General features: G+C 44.8%; 3 protein-coding genes across 4 annotated transcripts; all 3 read right to left on the reverse strand.

Moving 5' to 3' along the window:
* Positions 1-1,851: 1,851 nt before the first annotated feature.
* nat14 (N-acetyltransferase 14 (putative)) lies at positions 1,852-4,024 on the reverse strand. Of its 2 annotated transcripts, none has more exons than XM_022756784.1 (4): positions 3,851-4,024; positions 3,191-3,360; positions 2,757-3,062; positions 1,852-2,663 (listed from the first exon to the last, which is right to left on the reverse strand). In XM_022756784.1, exons 2-4 carry the CDS (start codon positions 3,269-3,271, stop codon positions 2,217-2,219), a joined length of 834 nt encoding a protein of 277 aa, XP_022612505.1. In that variant the 5' UTR covers positions 3,272-3,360; positions 3,851-4,024; the 3' UTR covers positions 1,852-2,216. The 2 variants fall into 2 exon arrangements, with proteins under 2 accessions (XP_022612505.1, XP_022612506.1); XM_022756785.1 differs by lacking the exon at positions 3,851-4,024 and adding an exon at positions 3,694-3,814.
* znf628 (zinc finger protein 628) lies at positions 3,300-12,037 on the reverse strand. Its single transcript, XM_022756547.1, has 10 exons — positions 11,925-12,037; positions 10,912-11,487; positions 9,986-10,058; positions 8,968-9,906; positions 8,584-8,754; positions 8,149-8,482; positions 7,620-7,774; positions 6,766-7,008; positions 4,880-6,632; positions 3,300-3,343 (listed from the first exon to the last, which is right to left on the reverse strand). Exons 2-10 carry the CDS (start codon positions 11,295-11,297, stop codon positions 3,300-3,302), a joined length of 4,098 nt encoding a protein of 1,365 aa, XP_022612268.1. The 5' UTR covers positions 11,298-11,487; positions 11,925-12,037.
* A 1,407-nt stretch (positions 12,038-13,444) lies between these two features.
* LOC111230103 lies at positions 13,445-19,038 on the reverse strand. Its single transcript, XM_022756686.1, has 5 exons — positions 18,651-19,038; positions 17,693-17,850; positions 14,645-14,740; positions 14,364-14,525; positions 13,445-14,199 (listed from the first exon to the last, which is right to left on the reverse strand). The coding sequence occupies exons 1-5, from the start codon at positions 18,655-18,657 to the stop codon at positions 14,020-14,022; spliced, it is 603 nt and encodes a 200-aa protein (XP_022612407.1). The 5' UTR covers positions 18,658-19,038; the 3' UTR covers positions 13,445-14,019.
* Between the last annotated feature and the right edge of the window lie 6,897 nt (positions 19,039-25,935).

Here is a 25,935-nt window from a genome sequence, read left to right on the forward strand (position 1 = left end):
ATGCCCAGAGCAACCTCACATCATATTGCATTACTCTGACGGTGCACTAAGCCTAATGTCTCTGCTCATTTGATCTTGTGTGCATGTGTCTTTTCCTGACTTCAAGAGGCTGATCAAATGCCAAACTATATGAAACCACTTCCCACCCAGCTCTCTGGGCTTGACCACAGCTGACCAAGGTCATCTCACAGTCACACATGGACACTCGCGTGCACTACCAACCCTCTTGTGCACTGTCTGTGTGTGTGTGTGTGTGTGTGTGTGGTGGAGTAGTTCAGTATGGCCAGACATGGCTGTGCATTTAGCCCATAGTCAGGGGCAGAAACCGGGTGTAGGAAATGCCAAGTCATACTTTCCGAAACCCACCCGCCCACACCCTGCACACGCGCGTACGCACACACACTTAGACACAGCCATACCGTGCAGACGCACACGACCACAGTCACAAACAGACTTTCTTTCCAGTGTGTGAACTCACATCTGTTTCCTGACAACAATAATAGCTACAGATCGGGCGGGTAGAGGCCCAGCTAACAGGTGTCAGCTTTTTGACAGTCATGAAGAAACAACCTGATGACCAAGAAGTGTCACAAGTAAAAATACAGCTTTTACAAGGTGGAATTGGCCTGACCACACACTTAGTTGCACATGTAACAACACTGTTGGGTTACTGCTCAGCTTTCTCATCAGAGTTAATTAAAGGACAGTGATTTTCCACAACAGCTTGCATGATTAAGAGTTTGCAGAAAAGTATAAGCTTATATCTGTCTTCACATCAGGTGAGATATGCTTCCTTCCCTCACACATTAACATTGTACAAACATCCTGTGGTGTTTATCTGTGGCATGTTGATGCTATACTGACATCGTCTGTGGTTAGCAGTAGGGTAGATTCGCAATGCAAACGTAAGGGCTGCTAACCATATTAAGGTTAGCCTCAGAGAGGGGCTGTGTGCATTTCCCCTCTTAGATACATAAACTGCCATTCACCTGCAAACCACATGCACATTCTTGAGTCAGAATAACCTCTGCATATATTTAATGTGCTGTGCTAAAATATGCAATGCAAATGAGTTTTGAAACACTAATATCAAAGTGGATTTAAGTAAGTGACTTTGTAATATGTTAGGGCTGCAACAGTTACTGTCATTTCAAGATTATCTATATTTGTTATTTTTCAGTTAATCTAATATCTATTGAAGTTACCACAGCCCAAAGTGATGCTCTATATTTTGTGTGACAAGTAGCATCAACTTTACAATGATATAAAAAAGTATGCAAATCCTTAAGAGGTTGTTACCAGAAAATGTTTCATTTTTTTAGACAAATTATATAAATGAATAAAAATAATGATACTGTCACTATTTAATTAATTTTCTATCAACCAATTATTCAACTAACAGTTTCAGCACTAAAGTATTGGGTTAATGAGTGACACATACCACCGTTATCAACATGAATGAATGCAGAATTTGGATTTCTCAGTCGGTGGTGTTTCTGCCAAGTTGTAAAATATAACAAAGGAAACCAAAAACAAAGAGAGCGTGCATGCTGAAGAAAAGGGAGGGTGCACTGTTTTTGCAGACTCATAAACCTACATACTGTAAATGAGGGTGAGCAGTCGCAGCCAGGGAGCACAAGCAGATAAAAGCAGATTCATATAAACCACATGTACTTCCTATACAGCAACTGTATGTCCTCCTACACATTTGTATGGCTTCACACACAGACACACACACACACACACACACACACACACACACACACACACAAATTACTGTGTTGAGTTAAAAAAACAAAACAAAAAAAACATTTTCTCTGCAGACATTTAACATAAATATTTTTACTTCATTACAAATGATAGAGAACAGCAGGCCTGAGGCATCATGATATAATTTTTGAATTTTTAAATAATAAACAACCATTTGCTTTGGGGAAAAAGAAGAGATGGTGCTTTGAATAATAAAAAGGTAAAAGTATACTTATAACCAAACTCACACGTAGAACAGCAACACATACAGTAAATAAATATTGGCATAAATAACAAAAATATTCAATAAATTATTAACTTAACAAGAAATCAAACGTGTTGCAGCAATGACACTGTCACCCTGCAGAGATCCACATTGTGCACTTATGTTATCTCTTCTTTAACTTTAGCCAATCCTGGGCTCACTGCCACTTTTTTTTTCACTCCATGAGTCATTCATCACTCAATCACAGGTCTTTGTAAAACACCTTGGTGAGGGGGTGTCCCAGAAAGCCTCTCTCTGGAGTCTCCAGCTTTATCTCTTCATCATCTTCTTCTTCATCAGTCCCCTCCCCCAGCTGCTGATAGCCCAGTTTCCTGAAGAAGGCCTCCCCCACCTTGGAGGGGTAGGGGACATGTGCATACACTCTGTGTGCCCCAGCCTCCCTCTCTCTCTGCTCCACACTCTGGACAAGCAGCCGAGCCAGGCCCTCCCTGCGGTACCAGCAGCCTGTCACCACCCTGCAGATCCTCCTGATGCCCGCTCGCGTCTCACTCTCCCGGAAGATGCAGCCCACGATCTCCCCGTCGCAGTCTGCCACCCATACCTGTCCCGCTGCCTGTTCCCTCTCTGGGGTGATCTTCTCTGTTGACATCTCCTTGTCCTTGTCTTTGGACCCGATTCTGCATCTTGGCTGAAGAAAAGAAATTAAGATTATATTGCTGCAATATTTGGTCACTAAAATTGCAAAAAAAATTAAGAATTTCCAGCAAACCAGCAGCCTCACCTTTTTTGTCAGTGGTGTCTTGCCACTAATCCTACAATAGGGATTCTGCAGTGTCTCAGCCTGTGTCCCCCGGTAGCTGCTGCCCACATAGTCCCAGTAGGGACGACTGCTGCCTAGAACCCCTGTGGACCGCGGCATGGTGATCTTGAGAAAGATTATTAGCAGGAAGACAGGAATGGCGAGGGCAAGGATAAAGGAGTGGACAAGGCAGCGCAGGATTGAGGAGAAAACAGCCAAGATGAAGAGGCAGAGCGGACGAGTGAGGATGTGGAGGATGAGACGGTTTTCTGTGCCCTCGCAGCCCTCCTGGAATGAAATCCATGCAAGTTAAAAATAAAATCAAGCACAAGTCTCAGAAGGACAGGAGTACAGTTCCACATTAACCCAGATGAAAGAAGCCTGTCCAAAACTTTATCTGAGTATGTCGTACAAACCTTGATGAGGGCTTTGATCATCTCTATGTCCTCCTCTTTCATCCTCCTCATCACCACTTGATCCAGCTCCAGCCTCACCATGTTTAGGCTTTATGCTCAAACAGCAGGCCTACTGTTTCAACACACAGTATGTTGCAAACTCCAACATCCACACTGTGTGCACAGGGAACCTAGAGAGACACATTTAAAGAAGGGCACATGGACAGGAGGATGTTTCTATATTGTCAAGACAGGGGACAGTGAAAAGTAGCTTTGGGCTGTTTGATACCAAATCATGCAGATCAGTGATACTGTTCGACTTCTTGTGTTATATGACACGCGTGTTGTAGTTGAAATGGATCAATGTATCTCCAACATTCATATTATGCAATCCACTAGACTTCGCAATCAGCGATCCAGTAGTTGCAATGAAACATCACGCCCACGCTAGCTCCAAACAACAAAGACAGATGGGGATTATGGAGGATTTGTAGCATGCATGCACCCTTCTGTACCATACACACCATTCTAGCTGTCATCTTCACGTTAAACCGTGATCATCAAAGGTAAAGTCGAAAGCGAAAAGACCTTGTTGAAGCCTTATATGGTTACTACTTAGGGCTGCGGTCTCCTGACACACGTAGACCCCCTGCTTCTGCTCTAAAACACGATCCCGCTTACCTTCTGCACAACGCCGCTCAAATTCAGCGGAGAGATGGGAAATACACGCTGCGTGTGTCTCTGTTTGTTGTCGTGCAGCTATGGCACTTTCACTGAATGACCACAAAGTCGTTTCTTGCTTTAAAAAAAGGAGGAATTCTGAGTACAGACGTACTCTGCTTTGCGTCCTCTTACAGGTTTTCAATGCTACGACCTACGCCATATGCGTACGTACAATCCGCGCTGCGTAAACTTTACGTGAATGACAAACCCAACTTAACAAACGAACACGGGGCTCCAACTGCGGCGAGCTTTCTATGCTTAAGTTTTTTAAACGGGGGGAAAAAAATTAAACTGAGACTAAAAAAAAAATAAAAACACACGAAAAATGCAAATGATAACAAGTGAACCAAAACAGATTTATTAATAATTACTACAATTTATTATTACCGTTGTGAAGAAAGTAGGCCATTTACAACATTTATTCACAAACTTATTTACTTAATAAACAAACTGCCAATGACAGTATCATTTAAACTAATATATTTAGGAATATTCTGAGGTCCATGTACAGCCTATTTGAATGTATAACATTTCTAGTATGTGGCACCATGGCATTACAACACAGTACTCATCTAACTGCATGTTCCTTTTCAGTTCCAGGAGAACTCAAACTGACTAAAGTGCAAACACACTTAGCTCACAAACTGTGAGGCATTCATTCACACACACTTTTTTTCCTCTAACATGCACACTGGTTTTAGTTAGAGAACTGCATGTCTTTAGAGTTAGATATAGGTCCATTTCTTATTGTGTCCTCAGTGGATGTCTGTACCTCTGTATTGGCTGCAGAGTTGTGTTCCTTTACAGACTTTTCATTCGCCTCTGCAGTTGTACTCTCATATTTTACCTCACTATTTTGTGAGATCTCCCCTTCCCCTCCTCTCTCCATTCTCCCTTCCCTCAAGCTACTGGTGCTGACCTCAATTATGACAATTTCCTCTCCGCTTTCTAGCTGAAATATACTCCCCCCACCCTCAGTAACCCTACCACTTGCAGCATTGCAACCTGTCCCTTCTTCTCCCATCATTCCCCCTTCACCTTCTATCAGGGCGATCATCTGCATACCCTCCTCAGTTTCCTGCTCCATTTTGGTCTCACCCCCCAGCTCAAACACCACCTCTTGCCCATCAAGGGGAACCAAACCTTGGGTTGAGGTGCAGGAAAGTTGCAGGCTGTTGTCTTGCCCTTGGCTGAAGGTGGCACTGGATGGACCACTGTCCTGTGCCTCCGTATGGAAATGGAGGACGTAAGATTCCCCCTGGCTGCTCTCCTCTCCTGCATGTCTCTCACCCTTCTCTCCACCCCAGTTGTGCAGAAGTGACATCATCCCTCCCTTATCCCCCCCTTTTTCTCCTTCACCTTGCCCATCTGTCTTGAACTGAAGCACAAGTGACTTTCCCTCCCCACCCATTCCCCCATCAACCGCCTCTGCTGATGCATCCCCTTCAAACTGTAACACATATGACTCCCCACCCTCCTCAATATTCATCCCCTCCTTTGTCTGTTCTTCATTATCAAAACACAACACAAACTGTTTCCCTGTCATGGTGTCCCCTGTCCTCATTTGCTCAACAGTGTTCTGAGTTTTCCTGCCCGGATTAGCAGGGATAGGACTTGAAACTGAAGCAGTGGCTACTGTGGTGGCTGGTGTAACCATGGTAACAGTTGATGTGGGTCCTGAGCTGTCCACTGTGGGGACTACAGAGGTGGAAGATGAAAATATTGGGACAGTAGTGCAAGATGTTGACAAGGAACGGTGGGAAACAGTCGATACAGATGATGGCGATGACTCTGTGGTAGTGTCAGCTGCAGCAATAGTCTGTGTGACACTTAGGGTCACATTACAATTTGTTACGGACAAAGCTCCACCTGCAGTCTGACTGACAGGAGCTGTTGCAGACTTCTGAAGAACAGCTTTTGGTTTGCGGCCCCGCCTGCCCCGTGCTGTCCGTGTGCTTTTCCCTAATATGGGCTTAGTCAGTAGGGAGTTAGCTGACAGGGTATGCGTTGGTGTGGCAACAGGAGTGTTTGCATTGTTATTGTTGTTGGTGATTATGATCCTGGTCTGCTGTTGTTGCTGTGATAGAGTTGGAAACTGGGGTATCTGAGTCTGTGTTTGGTTTAGGACGGGCTGGAGTGCTTGGATAGTCTGGAGTACAGGCAGAGTCTGTGGCTCCAGAGCTGGTGGAGGGTTGTTTGTTGTGGGAACAAGAATCAAGCTGGACTGGCTGCCGTTGTTGGAGGGGCACTGCAGGAGGAAGAAGTTTTGGGGCTGGGACGGAGGTGGTGGAGGAGGAGGAGGAGGGGTAGGTGTAGGGGATGACAGAGGAATGAGCTGCAGGCCGCTGGCTGTCTGAATCATAAAGTAGTTCTGGGAGGTGTTGGGGGGAATATTAAGTGCTGGCTGGGACACAATCAGGCTGCCACTGTTTCCTGAGGCTTCCAGGGTGATGGGGTTGAGCAAGGTTGTGGTGGTTGTTACTCCTCCAACACTGGCTTTCACAGCCACACCGTCTTTACCTCCACCACCAGGGCAGGGCAGGGGAACACCGCTGCCATGGGTACGGATGTGCCTCTGCAAGTAGGAGTGCATAACAAACTCCTTAGAGCAGTACGGGCATTTGAAGTCCTTGCGTGAGGAGTGTGTGCGAAGGTGGAGCTGAAGGTTGGAGGAGTGTGTAAAGCTTTTATTGCAGTGTGTGCACTGAAAGGGTCTCTCACCAGAATGGGTGCGTTCATGCTGCTCTCAGAGGAACAAAACAACAAGAGGGAAGAGAAATGGAGAAAACTGTTAATAAGATAGAAAACGATTCAATCCAAAAGGCTCAGAATCTACGCGAGTTCACAGCTGAATCTTTACAGGCTGCACTGACCTGTTTAAGGTTTGATGTCTGGGAGAAAGACTTGGAGCAGATGGAGCAGGTATGAGGCCGCAGCCCAGAGTGCATCTGACTGTGTCGACGCAGACAGCTGGTGTTTTTGAAGGACTTGCCACACTCCTTACACACATATGGCCTCTCACCTGTGTGCTGCCGCAAATGGTACTGGTAGTGAGAGCTCCATTTGAAAGTGAGAGGGCAGTGAGGGCACTGGAATGCCCGTACACCTGTGTGTACCTGGGTAAAGTGTAAAAAAAAAAAAAGAAAAAAGAACTTGATTACTTATTATTTTTTGGCATTATGTTTCAAGTTTGTAGCAAAAGCAGTATCCAATATATATATATATATATATATATATATATTTCTTTTATTATATTCTAAGTTGTAGTTACACTATCAACTATACTTACAGCACATAACCTAGACATCTCTGCTGCACTTTGTGGTGTGGTTGCTGTGAGTGTTGTTAATACAAATGATTTTGGGTGTGTGTTGTAATGAGTACAACCCATAAAGAATGCTTTGAAACCAAAGAACTCATGAAGTTACATGAAGAATACATGAAGAATGCTAAAGAAAGGACTGTTACAGCTCAAGCATTGTGTGATAATAACTACGTAACCACAAGAGTGCTGTAACTCCAGTGTGTTATTGCAGAGGAAGGAGTTTTTATTGCTGTTTGGATTTGTCTGTTGTAGACTGCATTCATCTGCAGGGGTGTGTACTATACTGGAGAGCCACAACCCCTGTAAATTTGAGGAATGTGGAGTTCCACAATGAAATAAATCATGAAATTCAGCTCCCAAATCATGGATCTCGGAAACTTGCAACAGGAGAGTGAGCCTTACCCTCTGATGGATTGAAAGCAGCGACGACCTTTTAAAACTCTTTCCACACTCAGTGCAGCGGTAGGGCCTTTCCCCAGTGTGATCCCTCATGTGGTACTTTAGCCCCGATGAACCTTTGAAGGCTTTTCCACACTCGGAGCAGCGGTATGGCCTCTCTGCATGACAGTGTGTGAAACAGTGTCACATTTGTGTAAACATTTTTAATTAAAATTTCCATTTTAATACCGTAAAGACGGAATAAAATGTGGCTTTTCTAGCAACCACTGCAATTATAACAATAAAAAGCAACCTCTTAACTCATCTTGAGGACAAAGAAAGATCAAGTTCCCTGCTTGCTGCTCATGTCTTATGAGACCCACTTTGAATCTGAATGCAGCATGGCTAGCTTTGCAATCACAGACCTGCCAGTGCAGGTGGAAAGTAAATACCATAACACACGAGCCTACTGCCCTGGTTAAATTTCCATGTGTATAGTCAAATATTGAAATATGAAAGTTTTGCATCTGTTCTGATATGAAAATGCCATTACCTCCAGCAGGAGTGCTCTTGCTGGCTCCTGTCTTTTTGGGGGCTTTGGTCGGTTTGGCTGGCTGCTCCTCTTGCTCCTCTCCGACGGTAATGATGTTGACATGGATCTCCCTCTGGCCTTCCTGCTGCTTGTCAGCCTGGCTGGGAGAGGAGGGCAGGGGGAGAGACAGAGAGAGGGACGGAGGGCACACTATCTCAGCCTCTGCCTCAGCCAGGAGACGCTGCTCAGGGGTGTGGGAGTGCTGGTGGGTGAGGAGTGAGGAGAGAAGGGGAAAGGAGCGGTCGCAGGCGGAGCAGCTGAACTGGGAGCGGGACTGTGATGAAAGAGAGTGCATCTGGACAAACAAAAGGGGGGCACAGGAGATAAAGGTTATTTTAAGATGGATAATCTGTATAGCAGTGTAAGTAGTAGAGCAATTACAACAGGCATTCTCACCAGTGACATGTGTCTATTGAGGCCTCCACTGGTCTTGAAGGTCTTATTGCAGTAGCCACATGACAGCCCTGCCCATGTGGTTCTGGCCTCTGGCTGAACGGTCTCAGAGCTCTGAGTCACCTCGGTGAAGCTCTGCAGCAGGTCAAACTGGGCCTGGGTGGTGCCCACATTCTGAGGACAAACCAAAGGAAGTAATACATATCAAAAAAACATAACTTCAATTTGAACTCGTTAACTTCATAGCGTGGGATTTTTCCTAGATTAATTACATTTATATTACATAGACTGATGTGTCTAATGTTATTCTTTTCCATTCCACATCACAAATGTGGAAGGGTTTTATTTTTCTCTTCTTGCGTTTATCCGTTTGATCCCATCACTTACTGCATTGTTGCTATCTGCTCCCTCCGTCAGTCCAAGGAGAACCTCTGTCGTGTGTCCATTTTCAGCCACTGTGGTGGTCTCCACCACCTCCTCAAAGTCAGCCAGCAGGTGTCCAGCTCCAACGAGCCCATCCCCAACCTCCATCCCTGCCCCAGGCCCCGCCTCCCCACTGGCCCCGTGCCCCTCTGGAGCCATGTGGATGGCCTGGTGCTCCTCCAGCTCTGTTTGCGTGCCAAAGGTATGGCTGCAGCTGCCACAGCTGTAAAGCAGCACACTGGCCCCAGTGTCAGTGCTCAGGTGAACCTCTGTCCCGATAGCCCTAGATGCACACACATCCTCCCCGGACGGGGTGAGAGTGAGCTGGGGGAGAAGGCTCGGATTCTGGCCAGATGAGGTGGTTGACAGGAACACTTCTTCCATCCCCACCCCCACTCCATCAGTTCCTTCCTGGCTCACAAACCCCACCATGTCCGTCAACATGGATGATGTCACTTCCTCTGCCCCTACCACCACCTCCACTACCTCATTCCCCTTCCTTCCGTCCTCTCCCCTCTTCCCCTCCTTCCCTCCTGTATTGAGGTTGGAGTGAGAGTTCTTGTGCAGAGCCAGGTTTGATGAATGTGTGAAGCTGCGTCCACACTCACCACAGATGTATGGCCTCTCGCCTGTATGTATCCTCATGTGCTGCCTAAGGTTGGTGGACTGAGTGAAGGACTTGTTACAAACCGAGCAGGTGTAAGGCTTGAGACCAAGATGGACATTCTTGTGTCGCCGCAGACTGCTTGAGTTCTTGAAGGCCTTGGGGCAAGTGTCACAGGGGTATGGGCATTCTCCAGTGTGCTGGCGCAGGTGATACTGGTAGTGAGAACTCCATTTAAAGGTCAGGGGGCAATAGGGGCACAAGAAGGTTCGCACTCCAGTGTGAACACTCTGATGGACCTGGAGACAGACAGACAGAGATGTAAAACCTGTCTCATAACTCAGCATGACTTCTCCTTGTTTCTAAATCTGATCTCACCTGGAGCAGAGAGGAGCGCTTGAAGGCTTTGCCACAGTCCTGACATTTGTAAGGCTTCTCCCCTGAGTGAGACCTACAAAAAAACACAACTATTTAGGAGGACGGCACAATTAATAATGTAGAGTCATTAAAGCTGTGACACGTAATTAGAATAGAAATACATGGAAATACTTTCTCTTTTATACACTGGCAGTCAAGTACCTGCATTAATTAAAAGGTATGAATCATGGATTTCGAATAGTAATCTGCTACCTTAAGTTTCCTCTTAACATGAATTTGGACTGAACACAGAATGAGTAAGGAAGAGGTGGATCCAGACTTTGGTTCAGATTTTCTTTTGAAAGTATACTGTTCTCTGAAATCTCCAAGCCGGCTCTGGTGGACTCACAGAGCACCTTGTTCAAATCTGATCTTCAAAATTGCCTGATTGGCCAATAGAAATGCTGATGTGCTGTGTTTGGAAATGGAGAAGTCATTATTCTATTTATGTGCAATCACCATGTTTTGTCAAATATTGCACTGCCAGACTACAAACTGCAGCATCGCTCTAATACACTATTAACAGTTTATGATCACCCTCCTAAATATTTATTCACTGATCTAATTGGTACATTGACATCACATCCTTTATCAACGCTGAATGCTGGGAGGATTTGTTAAAAGCTAATGAGACTGGCTCTTAAAACTTTGGCCTGTGGCACACACTGTATGTACATGTTAATGTGTGTTAAAACGCTCTGACTGTAAGCACCACTGGTACTCATTGCTACATTTCAGATGTCTATTAACATGATCACATCAGTGTAGACGAGGGAGGTCCAATTCACAACACTATTATAACAAGGTTACAATATGTGGATAGTAAAGAGCTATGTTTCTATTACAAAAATACTCTAATAGTGCATTACTGTATTGTTAAGGTATACCGTTGGTGGTACAGCAGAGCAGAGGAGCCCTTGAAGGCCTTGGGGCAGAGGTTGCAACGGTAGGGTCTCTCATTGTTGTGGCTCCGCTGGTGGTGAGTCAGCCTGGACGACCACCTGAAGCTCTTGCCACAGTCCAGACACTGAAAGGGATGGTCCGTCTGCTTGGGCTGCTGGGCTGGGCCTGACACAGACGACGTCACCATGTCCAGAACCACTTCCTCTCCACCTTCTACTACTCCCTTGTCTCCCTCCACCAGCTCCCCTCTCTCCCTGTCGTCCTCCCCATCCTCTCCTGAGCCCAGCAGAGATGGGAACGGAGAGAGCGAGGCAGTGGACTGAGGTGGTAAGAGTTCTGCTTGGACCACCAAGGCCACTGAATTAGCCATTACCAGGGCAAGCTGGTGGCAGATGAGGGTATTCCTAAGAAACAGGTGTGGATCAGTTCTAGTGCAGTATCATGGTTCTTTCTTTCACTTTTCCTTCATTCATGTTTTCTTCTCTGTGTTTGGTAAATTCCTTCCCTGTCAGCCACTGGAAACACCAGCTGTCATTCCAAGTAGACAGCTCAGGACAGTTCTGACATAAAGTGAAATGGAAATAAATACAGCATTATAACTTGGTAACTCCTGCTAAGAATGTCCCCTTTAAATTCCTCCCCCTGCCTCCCCCCACACACACACTCTCCTGTCTATGAAGCTAGTCCCCCCTGCCTCCTGTCCTTCCTCTGGCCGTCAGTCCCTTTCTGTCAGTCCCCGCAGTGCGGTGCCTACTGGAAATACACACACAGAGGCTACAGCTAAGTTACACATTAAGGTGCTTTATAAGTGTGCTATGATGTATCCGGTCAGATGTGCAAGCCAAGAAGCAACAACCACAAATATCAGTTTTAACAGTATAAACAAAAACAGTTACTGGCCTGCATTTAAAGCTAATCTAGCCCTCGTCAATGCGGAATAGCCTCGTTAAATTGTTCGATACGGATGTGCATGAACGCAGACTTAAGCAGTACTCACCGCGCATCTTTAACTCATCTTAAAGCTATATTGTTGATATTATGAAAATGAAGTGGGTACCGCAGTGCTAATCCACACAACCTTAACAATAAACACAGCACAAACTAACAGCAGTTCTCCGCCCGATGCCGCCTCCTAAGAACAGCGACGGCGATTGGCTGTTTGCTACAATAGATGAGATACTACCATTGGCCCGGAGCTTCAACGGACAGATTGACGTTTTTAAAATTCATTTTAAAATATTTGTAACTTACAAATTTTACGAAAAGCACTTGTCATTGATGTATCTACATTTCCAAATCTTCAACAATAATATATAAAGCCTTATTCGATTTGATTATTTCTCCGTTATATTCTGACAATGGCGCACAGACTTCTGGGTAGTGAAGTATCTTTATGTGTCTGCCTTAAGTGGACCATGCAGATCAAAGATACTCAAATCCACGGTGCACATTCTTTAGTATTTATTTCACCAAGGCACATATTTCACATTGAGGCCAATCAGTGTGTGGAAGAGGCAACTTGATGTTACAACAATAATTTAAACATGATGGTATAATAATAGTAAATAGGAATAAAAACTGTATAAAAGTACAAAAAGATAGGAGACTTGCTCCGCTGCAGCACAAAATAAATAGTTCCACCAAGTTACTTAAATAAATAGTCAATACTGTAACAAATACTAGAATAGGAATGAACAAAAATTATAGTGATAAAATTGGTAAGGTATTCTACATTATATTGTAGAAAACAACATAATACACAAAGCACTGTATACAACAATTTACATTCTTGTATATTTATGTACACCTGTACAGAACTTAGTGTCATAATACATAGTATTTTAAGGCTTTGGGTGTTTAACTTAAAAAAAAAAAAAAAAACTTTTCTACCCCAAAGCACAAGTTCAAAATCAGCCATCTCACTCTTCCAAGAGGCTAATCCTAACAAGTTTGTGCAAAGAATCTAATCAGGTCCATCAGTGCTCAGCAACAGGGCACATTCATACAACTTTACCACAACATTAAATATGCCTCCTTGTGCAGAATGCAAAAAACAGGCATCAAAAATAGAAATTCTGCCCATGGTACAAAAGAAAGTATTCACTTCTCTTTGACTACCATCCTGGCATTTACAAATTAAAACAATTAATTTCATAGGCCATCAATTGATACGTTAATACGTGACACGTTTAACATGGTTAGAAGATGAAATTTACATCTTCCAAAATTTTTTATTTTACGGGCACTGTAAGTGAGAGATAGTGAAAACCTCGGCTATCCAAAATTTATGCTACATCTACTGGAAGAATTATTGGCTGAAGAAATACACAAACGTAAAGTTAATTAAGTTACTTAAAACAAAAGTCATTAGGGGCGTCAAGTGGCACAGTGGGTTGAGCAGGCGTCCCATATGTAGAGGCTACAGTCCTCGCTGCAGTCGGCCCCAGTTAGAGTCCCGCATTGGACGGCCCTTTGCTGCATGTCATTCCCTCTCTCTCTGCCTCCCCATTTCCTGTCTCTCTCTACTGTGCTATCAAATAAAGGCATAAAAAGCCCCCAAAAAATATATTAAAAAAAAACAAAAGTCATTATCAGAGCTATAGGTTCAGGAAGTGCTACTGTGTTTTTCTTGAGGATCAGTGAGACACAAGACAATAAGAAAGATTACAAAGACTTGGGCAAATAAATTCACGTTGATACAGAAATAAAGATGAGAGTGACACATTTCAACTTCAAATAAATAAAATTAAATAAATTACTAACAGTCAATAAATAAATAAATACATAAATAACATGGTCATGAACAAGGCCTTTGGGAGAAAGTTTGGGGAATTATGACATGATCATCATAGTTAAACTGGCTGTTTGCTTTAACGGGAATCTTGATGGTCGTAACTGGTTGCAGTATAGTGCATCCTCAATGGCTCTGATGGAAAGACACATTCTTCAACACGCATGTCATTGGTTGATGATTTGGCCTCTTAAGGGATGCTATTGACTACACTGCACACTGACATGGTCCTAATTCCCCTTTGGCTGAGGCGGGACTCCATGTATGCACATGGCTCTGCAGCCAAGTAGTTCATGGGTCATCATTGTACTGCAGTAACTTTGGGCTTGAGGCTAATGAATGCTCTGTATGCCCAATCACAGAAGAGCTTGAAGTGTTGGAGAAGCTCGTGGCTGGACTGCAGGACATCAAACTGATAGGGGAGGTGAGGGGGGAGAGAAGGGGTCGCCGGAGTCAGCCTCGGTGCTTCAACTCTTAGCATCTGTGGAGGAGACAAGCAGACAAACAGATCAGAAAAAAATAATTGAAATTGTTGCAGGTTAATTTGAAAATGACATTTCATTTACTGCTCAAACTCACATGGAGCAATTTAAGATTAAACACTGAGCACAGCTGAGGATGAAGTGAGGAAACTGAGCTCTGTACCTGACGGTGCAGCAGGTTGATGAGAGATTTCATTTCTCTGATCATCTCCACCAGCTTGGGCACTGCTGGGTGGTGGTGCTTCTTTGAAACCTTGTTCAGCCACTCAAAGTGGTGCTCATACAGCTTCAGGTCAGCATGCAGCTGAGAGAGTGTGGGCTTCAGCTGGAAACAACACAGACATACTTTAGAGACTTAACATGGGTGTGGCAAGATGTAACTGTTTGGAGAGAAACAGACCAGCAACTCTCCCTTCACACACAAATACATTATCAGAGCATTACCTCAAGATTGTTGAGGTCATTGGCTGATCTGTTGCTCATTTCTGGCAGAGACCTGAATCTGTGGGGCTCCACGTCTGAGTCAAATGCATGCTCCCTCTGAAAGAGAAAACGAGACACAGAGCAGCCCATTAGTAATTTGCATCAGCGCAATTTTACTCATCCTGAGACAAGTCACGGCAACATGAGGAAAGTATTAGTCTAGCACCTCGATTGGATGACTGTTTTCTGTGCTTAGAGACAGTAGCTCTCACTGAGGGGAGTGTGGTTGATGGGGTCAGTGTGAGTTCACCCACATTCAGCCTCCCCAAATGTCAACAATAAGAGCAAATGACCTGAACCCACAGGATGTTTTCTACAGGGAGCGAGGATAACAACATATGCAGTGACTAAGAAAGCTCCAAGTGGGACAGACAACACAGGACTGTAGGGAAACTCCAGGGTCACAGCTATAAAAAGATGTAATGACGCAGTGCTCCTGCCCAGCTTGACTTGTGTTGTAAACTACGGCCAGACAGCAGGTGTAGCTCCCATTGTGACCAGCAGAGGGGGATAAACAACCTGAGGTACAGGTTTATGGATTTCTACTTTACAAAGGCAGCCGTGCTCATAGGTAGCACAATTTGGTATTAAAGATATTGGCCTGATGCCGTAATGAAAGGGCATAGATGGAGATGACTGATGTGGCATGCGTCATTTCCAATCAGGAGGGGAACATAACAACATTAGGGTGATGAGTGCTGAGAAATGTTTTGTATAAACAGGTTGCGTGTGCTTAAAGCTTCCTTAACCTGTTATGCTGTTTTCCTTGCTCTACTGTTTGCTTCCAGTTGTTTGTGTTGATGTTTTTTAGTGATGAATGTGCAGCATTGTCTCTCATGTCTCTCCATCAGCATTTCATAATAGCTCACTTATGTTTGTGGTCCAATGTTTTGTCTCTGTTGCTTTTGTCCTCTTCCATCTCCTGCTTCCCTCTCTCTCCCCCTCTCCTCTCTCTCGCTCTCTCTCTCTCTCTCTCTCTCTCTCTCCCTCTCCCTCTGTCTCATACCAGGTGCACAAGCACATGCAACCTCACGTGCACATGTGCATGCATGCACACACATACACCACTGGCTTGTCATCTAGTTGGCTCTCTGATCTCTTCATCTCTTGTGGTTTTCGCTCCATCTTTCTCAGCCTTTAATTCTCCCTCTTATCCTCCTTTTTCTTGCTCTCTCCATCGTAGATCATGACCTCACCCGACAGCCTAGCATCCAGCCTTTTTCTTCCTGAATGCAAATACTGGAATGTGATAAATCTTTTTGATTTTTATCAAGTCACTTTGCTGTGGCGACCGAAAGCAAAACACTAAACACCGCACCTACACAACCATAGCTATTTACAGAACCCTCGGCGCGCGCACACACAGCCACAAAAATGCATACACACAAATGTATGCAGACATATCTACATTCGAACCCATACGCTGTGCATGCAAACACACACAGACTCACTCACAGATACATGGTCACGTTGGAAAACTTATACAGACCTATGTGTATACGCACACGCACTTTTCTCTCTTTAAAGCATCAGTTTCATTGCTATTTTGCAGGGACTTTCCATGGATTCCCATTCTATTTATCTTTCCTAACTTTCTCCTCTCTTTAGTGGAATTCGTCACAATAAGGAAAAAAAATTAAAAATAAATCCTCCATATTACTGAACACTGTCTAATACTGTCCCCAACACCCTTTTGATAATGCTGGTTCTTCACATCTGGACCCCAGCTTATACAACTGTTACACAATGTCCTGTTACATTGTTTTAAAGCAAGAAACACACACACATACAGAACACACACACACACACACACACACACACACACACACACACACACACACTTTCTGAACAGTATCTGCTGGCCAAGACTAGAGAGAGTATTCGGCTATTTTTGATTTTATCCCGTGAACAAAAGAACTTAAAGATTTGCATAATGCAAAAATAGAATCTAGATCAGTCATGTGTAACCAGAGATCCAGAGATATGATGCAGCTTTTTTTTTCACCTGTTATAACACAGTGTTGATATACAATCACCAGCTGGAGCCAAATCTTGGCCAAGTTCTCAAATCTGATTTTCCTTCCCACTTGACTGTCAACAAAATAAGATTCGGGGCAGAATTGTCAGTACGGTACGTGCAAGTGATTCACATTTCATAGAAAAAAGAACTTCTCCAACTCTATCCACACTTCCACAGACTAGCCACAGAACATAAACATGTTTCTATGTAAACAGGCATGTCATATACTTTGCTGTCATTTCACAGATGCTATGCTTGGCAGTTCGGCCTTAGTTGGATGTAGGTAGGTACGGTGTTAATATGTAGTTTTCTAAGTTTGTCTTCATTGGAGACATAAAACTGATTCCTTGAACTTTGTTTTGTTTCTCTATAACCCTTTGATCACATTATATTCCTTGCTAGACCATCGCTGTAAATGGGTGTTTATTCTCCTTAATTCCATGAGACTTGATATGAATTTCATTGCACACTCACTAGACCGCATAAAGGCGCTGGCCTGGCCACCAATCTTCGTGCTACTGCCACCAGTCAGGTGACCAGATAGACCAGGAGGTTGCTGAGTCAGACCTCCCCTCCCTTTGGAGTCCAGTGTGGATTAAAAGTGAGATCACTCAGTCAAATCTCCCCTGAGGCTTTTGCTGCCCTGATCTAAGCATGCAGATGGACTCCAGCCAGTCTGTCATCAATGAAAGCAGCTTAAGTCAGACTGAAGTCCTGAGCAAACCTAGCATAGCACAGTGTTTCCACTACAGTGCATGATGCAAAGTTAGGGTAGTTTGAAGTGTGAGGTTACCTAAACTGCAAGGTAACATTAGCCCCAAAATCCAATTAGGGAAAGATCAATCAAAGCAGGTTGTGGCGCAACGACCAGCATCCTTCTCCACCCTCACACTGACAATTCAATTAGCATAGAGTGGCCAGGGCCTCATTAGCTTCCCCTCCAATGAGTGGCTGAGCCTGGTTATCATCATGACGACATCTTCACTTACCAGCAGTTCTTGCGTGAGCTTCATTAGATTCTTGGTCTGATTGGACAGTTTATCCATGTCACTGGGCCGCCGCTGCGGTACTGGAGAGGCAGACGTGAACACAGGCAGCTGAGCCAATAGCAGCGAGAAGAGGAGTGATGAGGAGGAGTCGAGCAGCACTGCAGGGGTAGAACAAAACGGAAGCAATTAGTGGAGAGGCGCTGTCATCTCGCCATAATGATAATGACCTCAGGCCACGGCTGTCAGTCCTAGGAGAAGATATTGCACCATAATATAAACAATAGCTCCAGACTTGGCAGAGGAATCCTGAAGAGCTTCAATGTCAGAGTCATGTTTTCACAGGCTGAATGCAAATCATTAAATCATTAAAAGCCAGGCTTTGACACTGAATATCACCATCACTCCTTTACCTTAAGCAACGCAATGAATGCTGCTGATTGTCACACCTGCAACTGGATAGGTACGTGAGTTGGTGGTATAAATTATATAGACCAAGCCAAGTCAACTCCCTAACAGTAAGCTCATTCATTCTTTTCCTTTCAAGTTCAAATACAAGGTAGACTAAGTATTAAAAGGGAACCGCAGCGGTGTTGAAATGATGAATGCTTGATAATTACAGGTGAACCACAAGAATCGCAGCCAAAACAACACTGCAGGAGCATCTGAGCTCCCTGTCCTGGGGTAACTTGAACAGTAGAGGGAATAAAGTTGTCCATACTTCAAGCATTAGCAGCATTATCAGTAAAATCATCAAGTTAAGTCAGTTGTTTAGAATTTAACTTATAAATAAATCATTCAGTGTCTGTATAAGGACGATAACATGGCTGTTAACAGTCACATAAACGTCATACAACCCACCATTTCAAAAATGTAAAATAATAAAGACAAAGCTGAAAAAGAAGTGATAATTAACGCACTGTGCAATCACAAATGAAAACACACTCATACAATCACTTACATTTCATATTGGTTTCGGATCCAAGAGATTGGAAAACCAGCAGACAAACGTAGATAAATAAATAAATAAGAAAATTAATAAATAAATTGAACTCCGGAAATTGTCACGTGCTCCGGTTTCTTCTTCGCACTCTTCAGTCAGAGTGAGGAGGAAAGTTGTCAGGACAGAATGAATGAGAGAGCAGAGTGGTGACTGGAGCCACTCAGAGAGAAAGTGAGGAAAAGAAAGGTAAAAGTCAATCTCAGTCAAACTTTCTGTCTTTAGCAAAAGTTTGAGATGAGCCCCTGTGTTCTTTATGGAGTGCTGAAGGCAGACAGGCACTTAGACAGTTTGGAGAGAGAGAGGCAACAGAAATGCAGAGAGAGGGATGCGAGTGTGGTAAGTCCAATTTTTGCGCGCAGTGAAGTGTTTAGGCTTGTTTAAAACTTCCTTTATAAAGACGTCGGGCCTATGACACATCGGCAGTGACTCACTTCATTCATAAAAACACACACACACACACAGACACACGCTCTCTCCCTCCTCTCTCTCTCTCTCTCCCTCTCTCTCCCTCCTCTCTCTCTCTTTCCTCCTCCCCTCCCTGCTGCCTGTCTCCCTTTGCGAAACTTTAAAAAAAATGTTCCGTTGTTTTTTTTCTTTTTTTTCTTTCCTCTATCACTTTCTCCCGTCCTGTCCTGTCCCTATCTCCAGCACTTCCTCCGTCGCATCCCGCTACCTGCGCCAATCAGTCCCATCTACCTCTTTTTATCTTTCCATCTCCAAATCTCTTCCCCCCTCTCTCTCTATCACTGCAGACGTTTTAAAAAGCCCATTGTTTTCATGTGTATCAGCCTATCTCATGTAACCATGTATCTTTTAGAGCTCTAGTTTTACCTGTGCTTTCCTTTTCTTGTGCTTGCTGCTGTTTTGTGCTGTGTGTTCAAGGATGAAATGTCACTGAAAGTGTGTTTCCGCTTGTTTTATTCAATTTATGGCAGGGCTCTTTTAGGCTACACATGCCACATTCCCTGTATTATAGCTAATACGCACAGCAAACACCTTTTCTCTCCCATATTTCTCTCCCCCCTTTTCTCACCCCTTGCTCTTTTTTTTCAGAGCCCCTCCTGAGACAGCAGCCTGTTATTTCCCACTGGCCCCCCCCCCCCCCCCGCCCCTCACCCACCCACCTCCTTCTATTTTTTTTCACTCCTTCTCTCTCCCTCTCCAGGGTGAAGGAAAGAGTGAGGAGTGAGAGACGGATAGGAGCAGGAGTGAGGTGTTGTCCAGACCAGAAGGGGCCTCTGAAAGTGTTGCATAGGAACAGTGAGCGGACACACGCACACACATACACACACATACACACACACATACTGTACACACCACATGACATTAACATAGACACATGTTTGAGGGGTATTAGGGGTGGTGGCATGGGCGATGGGGTCAACACAGTAGACACACACACACAAAACATGCACATGGATGCACACACACACTGTGTCGCAGAAAAACATGCTGCTCAAATAAACCAAAACAAGCTTTCTAGCACAGAAACACACACACTCGGATACATGCAGGAACACACACACACACACCCAGCATGATTTCTCACATTCTCTGTATGTTTCTCTCTCTCTCTTTCGCGCACACACGCGCGCGCACACGTAGAGCATGGCAGCCTGGAAACACTCAGTCAGGTGCAGTAAAGCATGGCCTACTGTTGCAAAGGGCAAAAATGAGTTTCCAGTCATCACAGTTCATCACAGAGGGACAGCTCGTGCATCATACTGTACACATACTGCATATCAGAGGGGAGTCAGACACACACACACACACACACACACACACACAAAAGGAGGAGAGAGAGAAACCAGGGAAAAGGAAGAAAGCGTTTTTGAGTCTGGGTGTGAGATTAGGAGACCCTCATTCACAGACATACACTCATGGTGTGGTTAGAAAATAATTAGTGGCGGGCCTTGTATGCGCACATTCGCACACTCATACACATATACACACAGAGTTGCCAGTCCGGTGGTGGGCCTACACAGACAAACAAACACCCTCCAAATGATGAGGGCCTGGTGGCAGTGAGTGGGTGGCAGAGTTGTTGTGGTAAAAAAGGGTCATGCTCTGTTTTCTCGGGTCAACAGTAGAGAAGAAAAGCAGGGAAAAGGAGGAGAACAGGAGAAGAAGGAGAGGAAATAGATGAGTGCGGTTGGACGTAGGGAGATATTGACACACTCGCTCTTTTTAATTTCCCACATCAAAGGGCCGTTTGAAGACACAGCTGGGGAGAGAAGAAAAGAAAGAGTGAAGTTAGTCACTCTCCCTCATTCCCTCTCTGGGCTGCCTCTCATGATGGGGGTCTCCTGGGTGGTTCTGAAGCACACAGTCTTCTGTTAGGCCGTCCGCCAGCGCTGATCACTCACACACTACGACACTGGGTGGGTGCCCTTTAAGTGTGTGTGTCTGTGTGTGTGTGTGTGTGTGTGTATATCTGCGAGAGTGTGTGTCCACGTGCACAGATAGATGTCAGCGCGCAAAGTAAAAGAGGTTGTGTATCTTTGTTTAGACTTTTGTTTTCGTGTGTGTGAGAGCGAGCACACATTGGCGCATGCCTGTTGGAAAAGGGGGAATCCAGGGTTTGTGTAAATGGGTGTGCGTACAGTATATGTGTGTAATTATGGGTATGTGGTGGTATAAGTGCGGTGTCTGTATAACGTGCATGAAACATCAGTGTTTGTGTGTGCGTCTGTGTGTGTGTGTTTGTGTGTGGCCTTCATATGCTACCCATTACATCACCAATCTGTGTAAACCACCATAGGAGGAGAAACAGAGTGAGACACTCAGACTACGACCTCAAAGACATCAGAGAGGAAGGGGAACCTGTGACAGGGCCTGCCAGCCGTCCTCGCTGCCAGACAAACTTTACTCACACAAGCTTCACTCAAATTCAGTCATGCTTTACACTAGGTTTCCTGTGCGCCATGGCATGTATTCACACATTATTACGCAGGCATCAAATCTTTTGAATGCCTCACACTCTTCGCTCACCTTTTGCCAGGTTGTTAATCCACACAGTTGCTCAATTCATTCACCATTTGCCAAAGTCTCTTTCAAAACTTTGTGTTTGAGTGTAATATTCTTCATAATTTATTTAACTGACAAGGAAGAGCTTGAGGAAGAGTAGGTTTTTTTTTTTTTTATGTTGGGGACTTTTGTTCACTGTTTACTTTAGTGTGATTAGGGTTATGGTCTGATTATGAGAACAAATACCAAATCTGCCCATTCTGATAATGTTGGTTTTCCCATAAATGTTTATTGCGGTGGGTTAATTTCCAGGTCCAGGTGGATGATAAAGCAGTCTTGTGGATTTTAGGGTTAAGTCTCATGTTCTGCTTACCTCAGAGTGTCATATGTAAACAGTGAGAACGCTGGCCGTGACGCAACACTGCTACGATGGTAAAAGGGATTACGGGAGAAGGAGTAGTAATAAATTCATCATTTTTATGTTGCACCCTCATTTCCTCCAGGGAATTCCAGCACGGCCCAAGTAAATAAACTCTGAGATTACGTTCAAAAGGAAAACCAAAGGTCCGACCTATTACTGTTAATATTTACTCTCCTATAACAGAACACTTTCAAATTTCCCCATGACCTCCTCCACCTCCCGTCTTCTTCCTCTCTACTCCGTCATTCTGTCCCCCATTCATCCTCCTTACCCTGCTGCCAAGCGCGTGACTCTGGCAGAGTATGCTATCTGGGGAATTGTCATGGTAACCTTACCCTAACTCGCTACCCACTGCCATCATTTCCCCATCCCCCTCCTCCCCTCCGCTTGCCCCCTTATACTTCAACCTACGTCAGAGAGCAAGTGAGTGTGTTAATAGTTCAGGGGGGGGAAAGGGAGAAATACTGACACACAGGAGGGGGCTGCAGTCATTGGGCAATAAAATGACGTCTCTGACTTTCTCTTTCTCACCGCCAGAGATCTGTGTTAATGCGCTGTTGTCCTCTTTGAAATGGATATACGACACGAGACCCCCCACCCCCCCCAGACCCCCCTCAGTCTCCCTCCACTTGCGAGTCTGGAGTTGAAAAAACTCCCCATGGATGTGATTTACAAATTATGCGTGTCAATTGCTTTCTTCCTTTTCCATGCAAGCGGCCCACTCAAGACAGCTATGGCTGTTGTGCATCTGTTGCTTTGCCTTTTTTTATTAGACCATTAAAGGAGGACATTAACCAGCATCATTATTGCAGGTTTCCTTCACTGGCTCAGCTCACAGAGCCGCGCAAAGGGCAGGATGCAGCTGATGAAAGGGAGAGCATTAGTCTCTCCCAGCAGAAACTAGGGGAGCGAAATGTTTAAATCAGCTCTCTATTAAACACACATTTACAAGGCTTATTTTGTTTGGAAACCAGAGTCTGTGGTATGTGACAAAACACAGTGTGCGTACATGCATGTGTAACAGTGAGAGTCAGCTGAAACCCTCTCCCTCTCTGACTCTGCGTCGCTCACCTGCTCACTCTCCCCGCGCACTCTCACTGCGTCCAAGCAGTTGCATCTGCCAGTGAGGAAATCTCTGAATGAACTTGTTGAAGCAATAGGTCACAGACAGAGTGTGAGAGGGAGAAGGAAGGAAGGGGGGGGGAGGGGGGGGGGGTGTCAGGAGTTGCAGTGGGGGAGTACAGCGGGAAGTAAGCTACCCACGCAAAAGGAACTTTTTACTGTGCAAACACTCTTTCCATGCTCCCTCCATCTCAGACTGGTGTTAATACACTGGAGAGCCCAGGCCTGTCTCAGAGCTCCCTCCCGCTCCTCTCTCTGCCATTCTCAGTCGCCCTAAACATTCTTTCCTCCCCTGTCATTGCGTGTCCTGTCTGCATCCCTCTCTCTCCCCATCTCGTCCTCCTTTCAAAGTGCTTCCCCTCGGCTCCCTCTTACTTTCTCTTTCACACACTCACTCGCTTCCACTTCACATCCCTGTCTCCTCCTGGTCTCTCTGTTTTCTCTGGTGCTGTCTGGTGTGCAGAAGGATCAATGAAATACAAACATTACAAGCTTTAAACAGTCAAAGCATGTGTAATCAAACATGATGTGCATGTAAAGAGTGAACCCTTTTTTATCACCTGGCTGTGATATCTCTGCCCCAGTGACCCTCCACGAAACTTTTTTTTTTTTTTTTTTTTTTTTTTTTTAAAGAAAGAGAGAAAAAAGAGGAGAGAGAAAGTGAAGTTCCTATTTTTGGTGCATTCCTCAGCGAGCAGAATAGTTACCTCGGAGACATTACTCGAGCATTCTCTGTGCCTTTCAGACTTTCACCATTATTTGTGGTGAGTTACTACATCTGTGTGTTTGTATCAGAGCTGACCATTACTTGCCAGCGCACCATGCGTCTGCGTCAGCCACACACTGAGCCCGTTTGTCGTGTTATTCTACGGAAGCTGGGAGCTGCTGACAAACACTCAGGGGAAACGGGGAGGGGTGTGTGTGTGTGTGTGTGTGTGTAAGGGGGCAGCGGGGCCTGGAGAGACGACGGGAAAGAGTGAAGGGAGCGGGAAGACAAAAGGAAGAGGACTTGTGTGACGTCGCTTTTTGCCCTAAAGAGTGAGTTTGTCAACGTGACGTGACTTCAGTCACATGGAGGGGTGGGAGGATGCCCTTTTGCAGACGGATGGACACAGATACACACAGACACACAAACAAACTTGCACAAACACACGTATGCTTACGTCTGTCAGACAGTTCATCCCCAGCATTCAAAACAATTTATAACCCACTACCCCCTTTAACTAGACATGGCCTGGCTGTTTCTGTGAATGCTGACGCACTTCAGGCCTCTTCATCGCTGGCCATTCATTAAATTAACGCTCATTACACGCTGACAATCATAAATCAACCTCCCACAACAATGATAGCAGATAACACAACTTATAACAGAGCACATGGGCAGCTGTATTGATTCTACCATCGTTCCACTGACCACTTCCTGTGCGTCAGCCTTGCAGAGTGTGTAAATTTCACCATAACTAAGAGCAAACACAGGAAAGGAAATTTCATATCCGCGTGTTGTCACTGTTTATGTTTTGAAGAAGAGCACGGACGGGGATCGGGGAGCTGAGCACAACAGTTGGGAGGCAGAGCACATTTGAAAATGTTTAGAAATCAAAAAGACTTCTCTCCACATTCAGTAGGCTGTGCTTTGACCGCACAGGGAGGGGAGGTGGACCTCGAGTTCACTGAAATGTCAACTTTGGTTTGAAGTGAAAAGCGGTGCAAACACGGCACAGAAGATACACTGTCTTCCTTTTTTAGATTGAAATTTCTGCAGTTGTTGTCCTATTGCTGTTTGGTTTTTTGCATTCTCTTGTGGAAAGAAAGCATTTACTGTAAATGTTTATATAAACTGAACTATCTGTCCCTCATACTTCTTGTGCACCTTATCTCCGGAGTAGTGAGAGTAAGATATGGAAGTAATGTGTTTGCGTGCATTCTTCTTAACCACCATTATCATTATCTCCGCGTCTGAGTCTGATGGCCATCATTTACTTGTGCGTCTGCACGACCTGTCACAACCTCGCTTTCTGTTCAGCTTTATTTTCTTGACCTTTGTTCACTGTGGGAACTCACAAAAGCTTTGTCTAGTGTGCATTTACAGAACCACCTTTATCATTGGACGGCTGTGACTAAGAGGAATGAAATGGAAGTTATTCTAATCTCGCTATTCTTGTTCCCAATGTTTATATGCACTTTGACCCCCTGCTGTTCCCAATTAGCCATAAATTGCTCTGTCGGGAGATGTTTAAATGCCTTACATGTCTTCTTCTATCAATAACAGTCTGTGAGTCAAGGACTCAGAAAGGAAAGCTATCCAGAATTTTCTATTTTTGGCACTGAGTTCACACACATTATCAATACGCCCCCGCCGCCACTGTCTTTTTATGTCTCCACCTCCCTTTTCTCCCTGGCTCCTCAAACTCTTTCTGTTCATCAATCATAATGCCCATCCTCATCAGATGGGTCAGCGCTGGATGTATGAATGGTGTCGCTGGCCTTCGCGTCTGCCTTGTATTACAGACGCCCTCGCATCTGGCTGGACCCCCGGTAGTGCCAGGAAGCATGCCAGGAATGCAAGGAATGGCCCAGTGAACGATAAGAAGGATATTTCCCGCAGCAGACTGGACTAAAGGCCCAGAAACAACAGGCACACAGAGAATCACAAGGGAGAAATGAAAGGGATGACGACAAAGCGTGGGGTGGGAGGGGACGGGACAGGATGCCTGGACAGACATAGGTCGAGGT

This window comes from Seriola dumerili, unplaced genomic scaffold, assembly GCF_002260705.1.
Source record: "Seriola dumerili isolate Sdu_G_001 unplaced genomic scaffold, Sdu_1.0 BDQW01000258.1, whole genome shotgun sequence".
Taxonomy (NCBI): Eukaryota; Metazoa; Chordata; class Actinopteri; order Carangiformes; family Carangidae; genus Seriola; species Seriola dumerili.

Excerpts from the sequence above, each read along its gene's own strand:
- znf628 (XM_022756547.1), bottom strand. The coding sequence starts at position 11,297 with ATGGCTAATTCAGTGGCCTTGGTGGTCCAAGCAGAACTCTTACCACCT. Across the intron at positions 10,059-10,911 it reads GCTCTGCTGTACCACCAACG|GTCTCACTCAGGGGAGAAGC; the intron begins GTATACCTTAAC and ends GTTTTTTTGTAG. Across the intron at positions 6,633-6,765 it reads AGACATCAAACCTTAAACAG|CATGAACGCACCCATTCTGG; the intron begins GTCAGTGCAGCC and ends CTCTGAGAGCAG.
- LOC111230103 (XM_022756686.1), bottom strand. Across the intron at positions 14,526-14,644 it reads ATGACCTCAACAATCTTGAG|CTGAAGCCCACACTCTCTCA; the intron begins GTAATGCTCTGA and ends TGTTGTTTCCAG. Across the intron at positions 14,200-14,363 it reads TCAACCTGCTGCACCGTCAG|ATGCTAAGAGTTGAAGCACC; the intron begins GTACAGAGCTCA and ends TCTCCTCCACAG.
- nat14 (XM_022756784.1), bottom strand. The coding sequence starts at position 3,271 with ATGGTGAGGCTGGAGCTGGATCAAGTGGTGATGAGGAGGATGAAAGAG. Across the intron at positions 3,063-3,190 it reads TGATCAAAGCCCTCATCAAG|GAGGGCTGCGAGGGCACAGA; the intron begins GTTTGTACGACA and ends ATTTCATTCCAG. Across the intron at positions 2,664-2,756 it reads AGACACCACTGACAAAAAAG|CCAAGATGCAGAATCGGGTC; the intron begins GTGAGGCTGCTG and ends TCTTTTCTTCAG.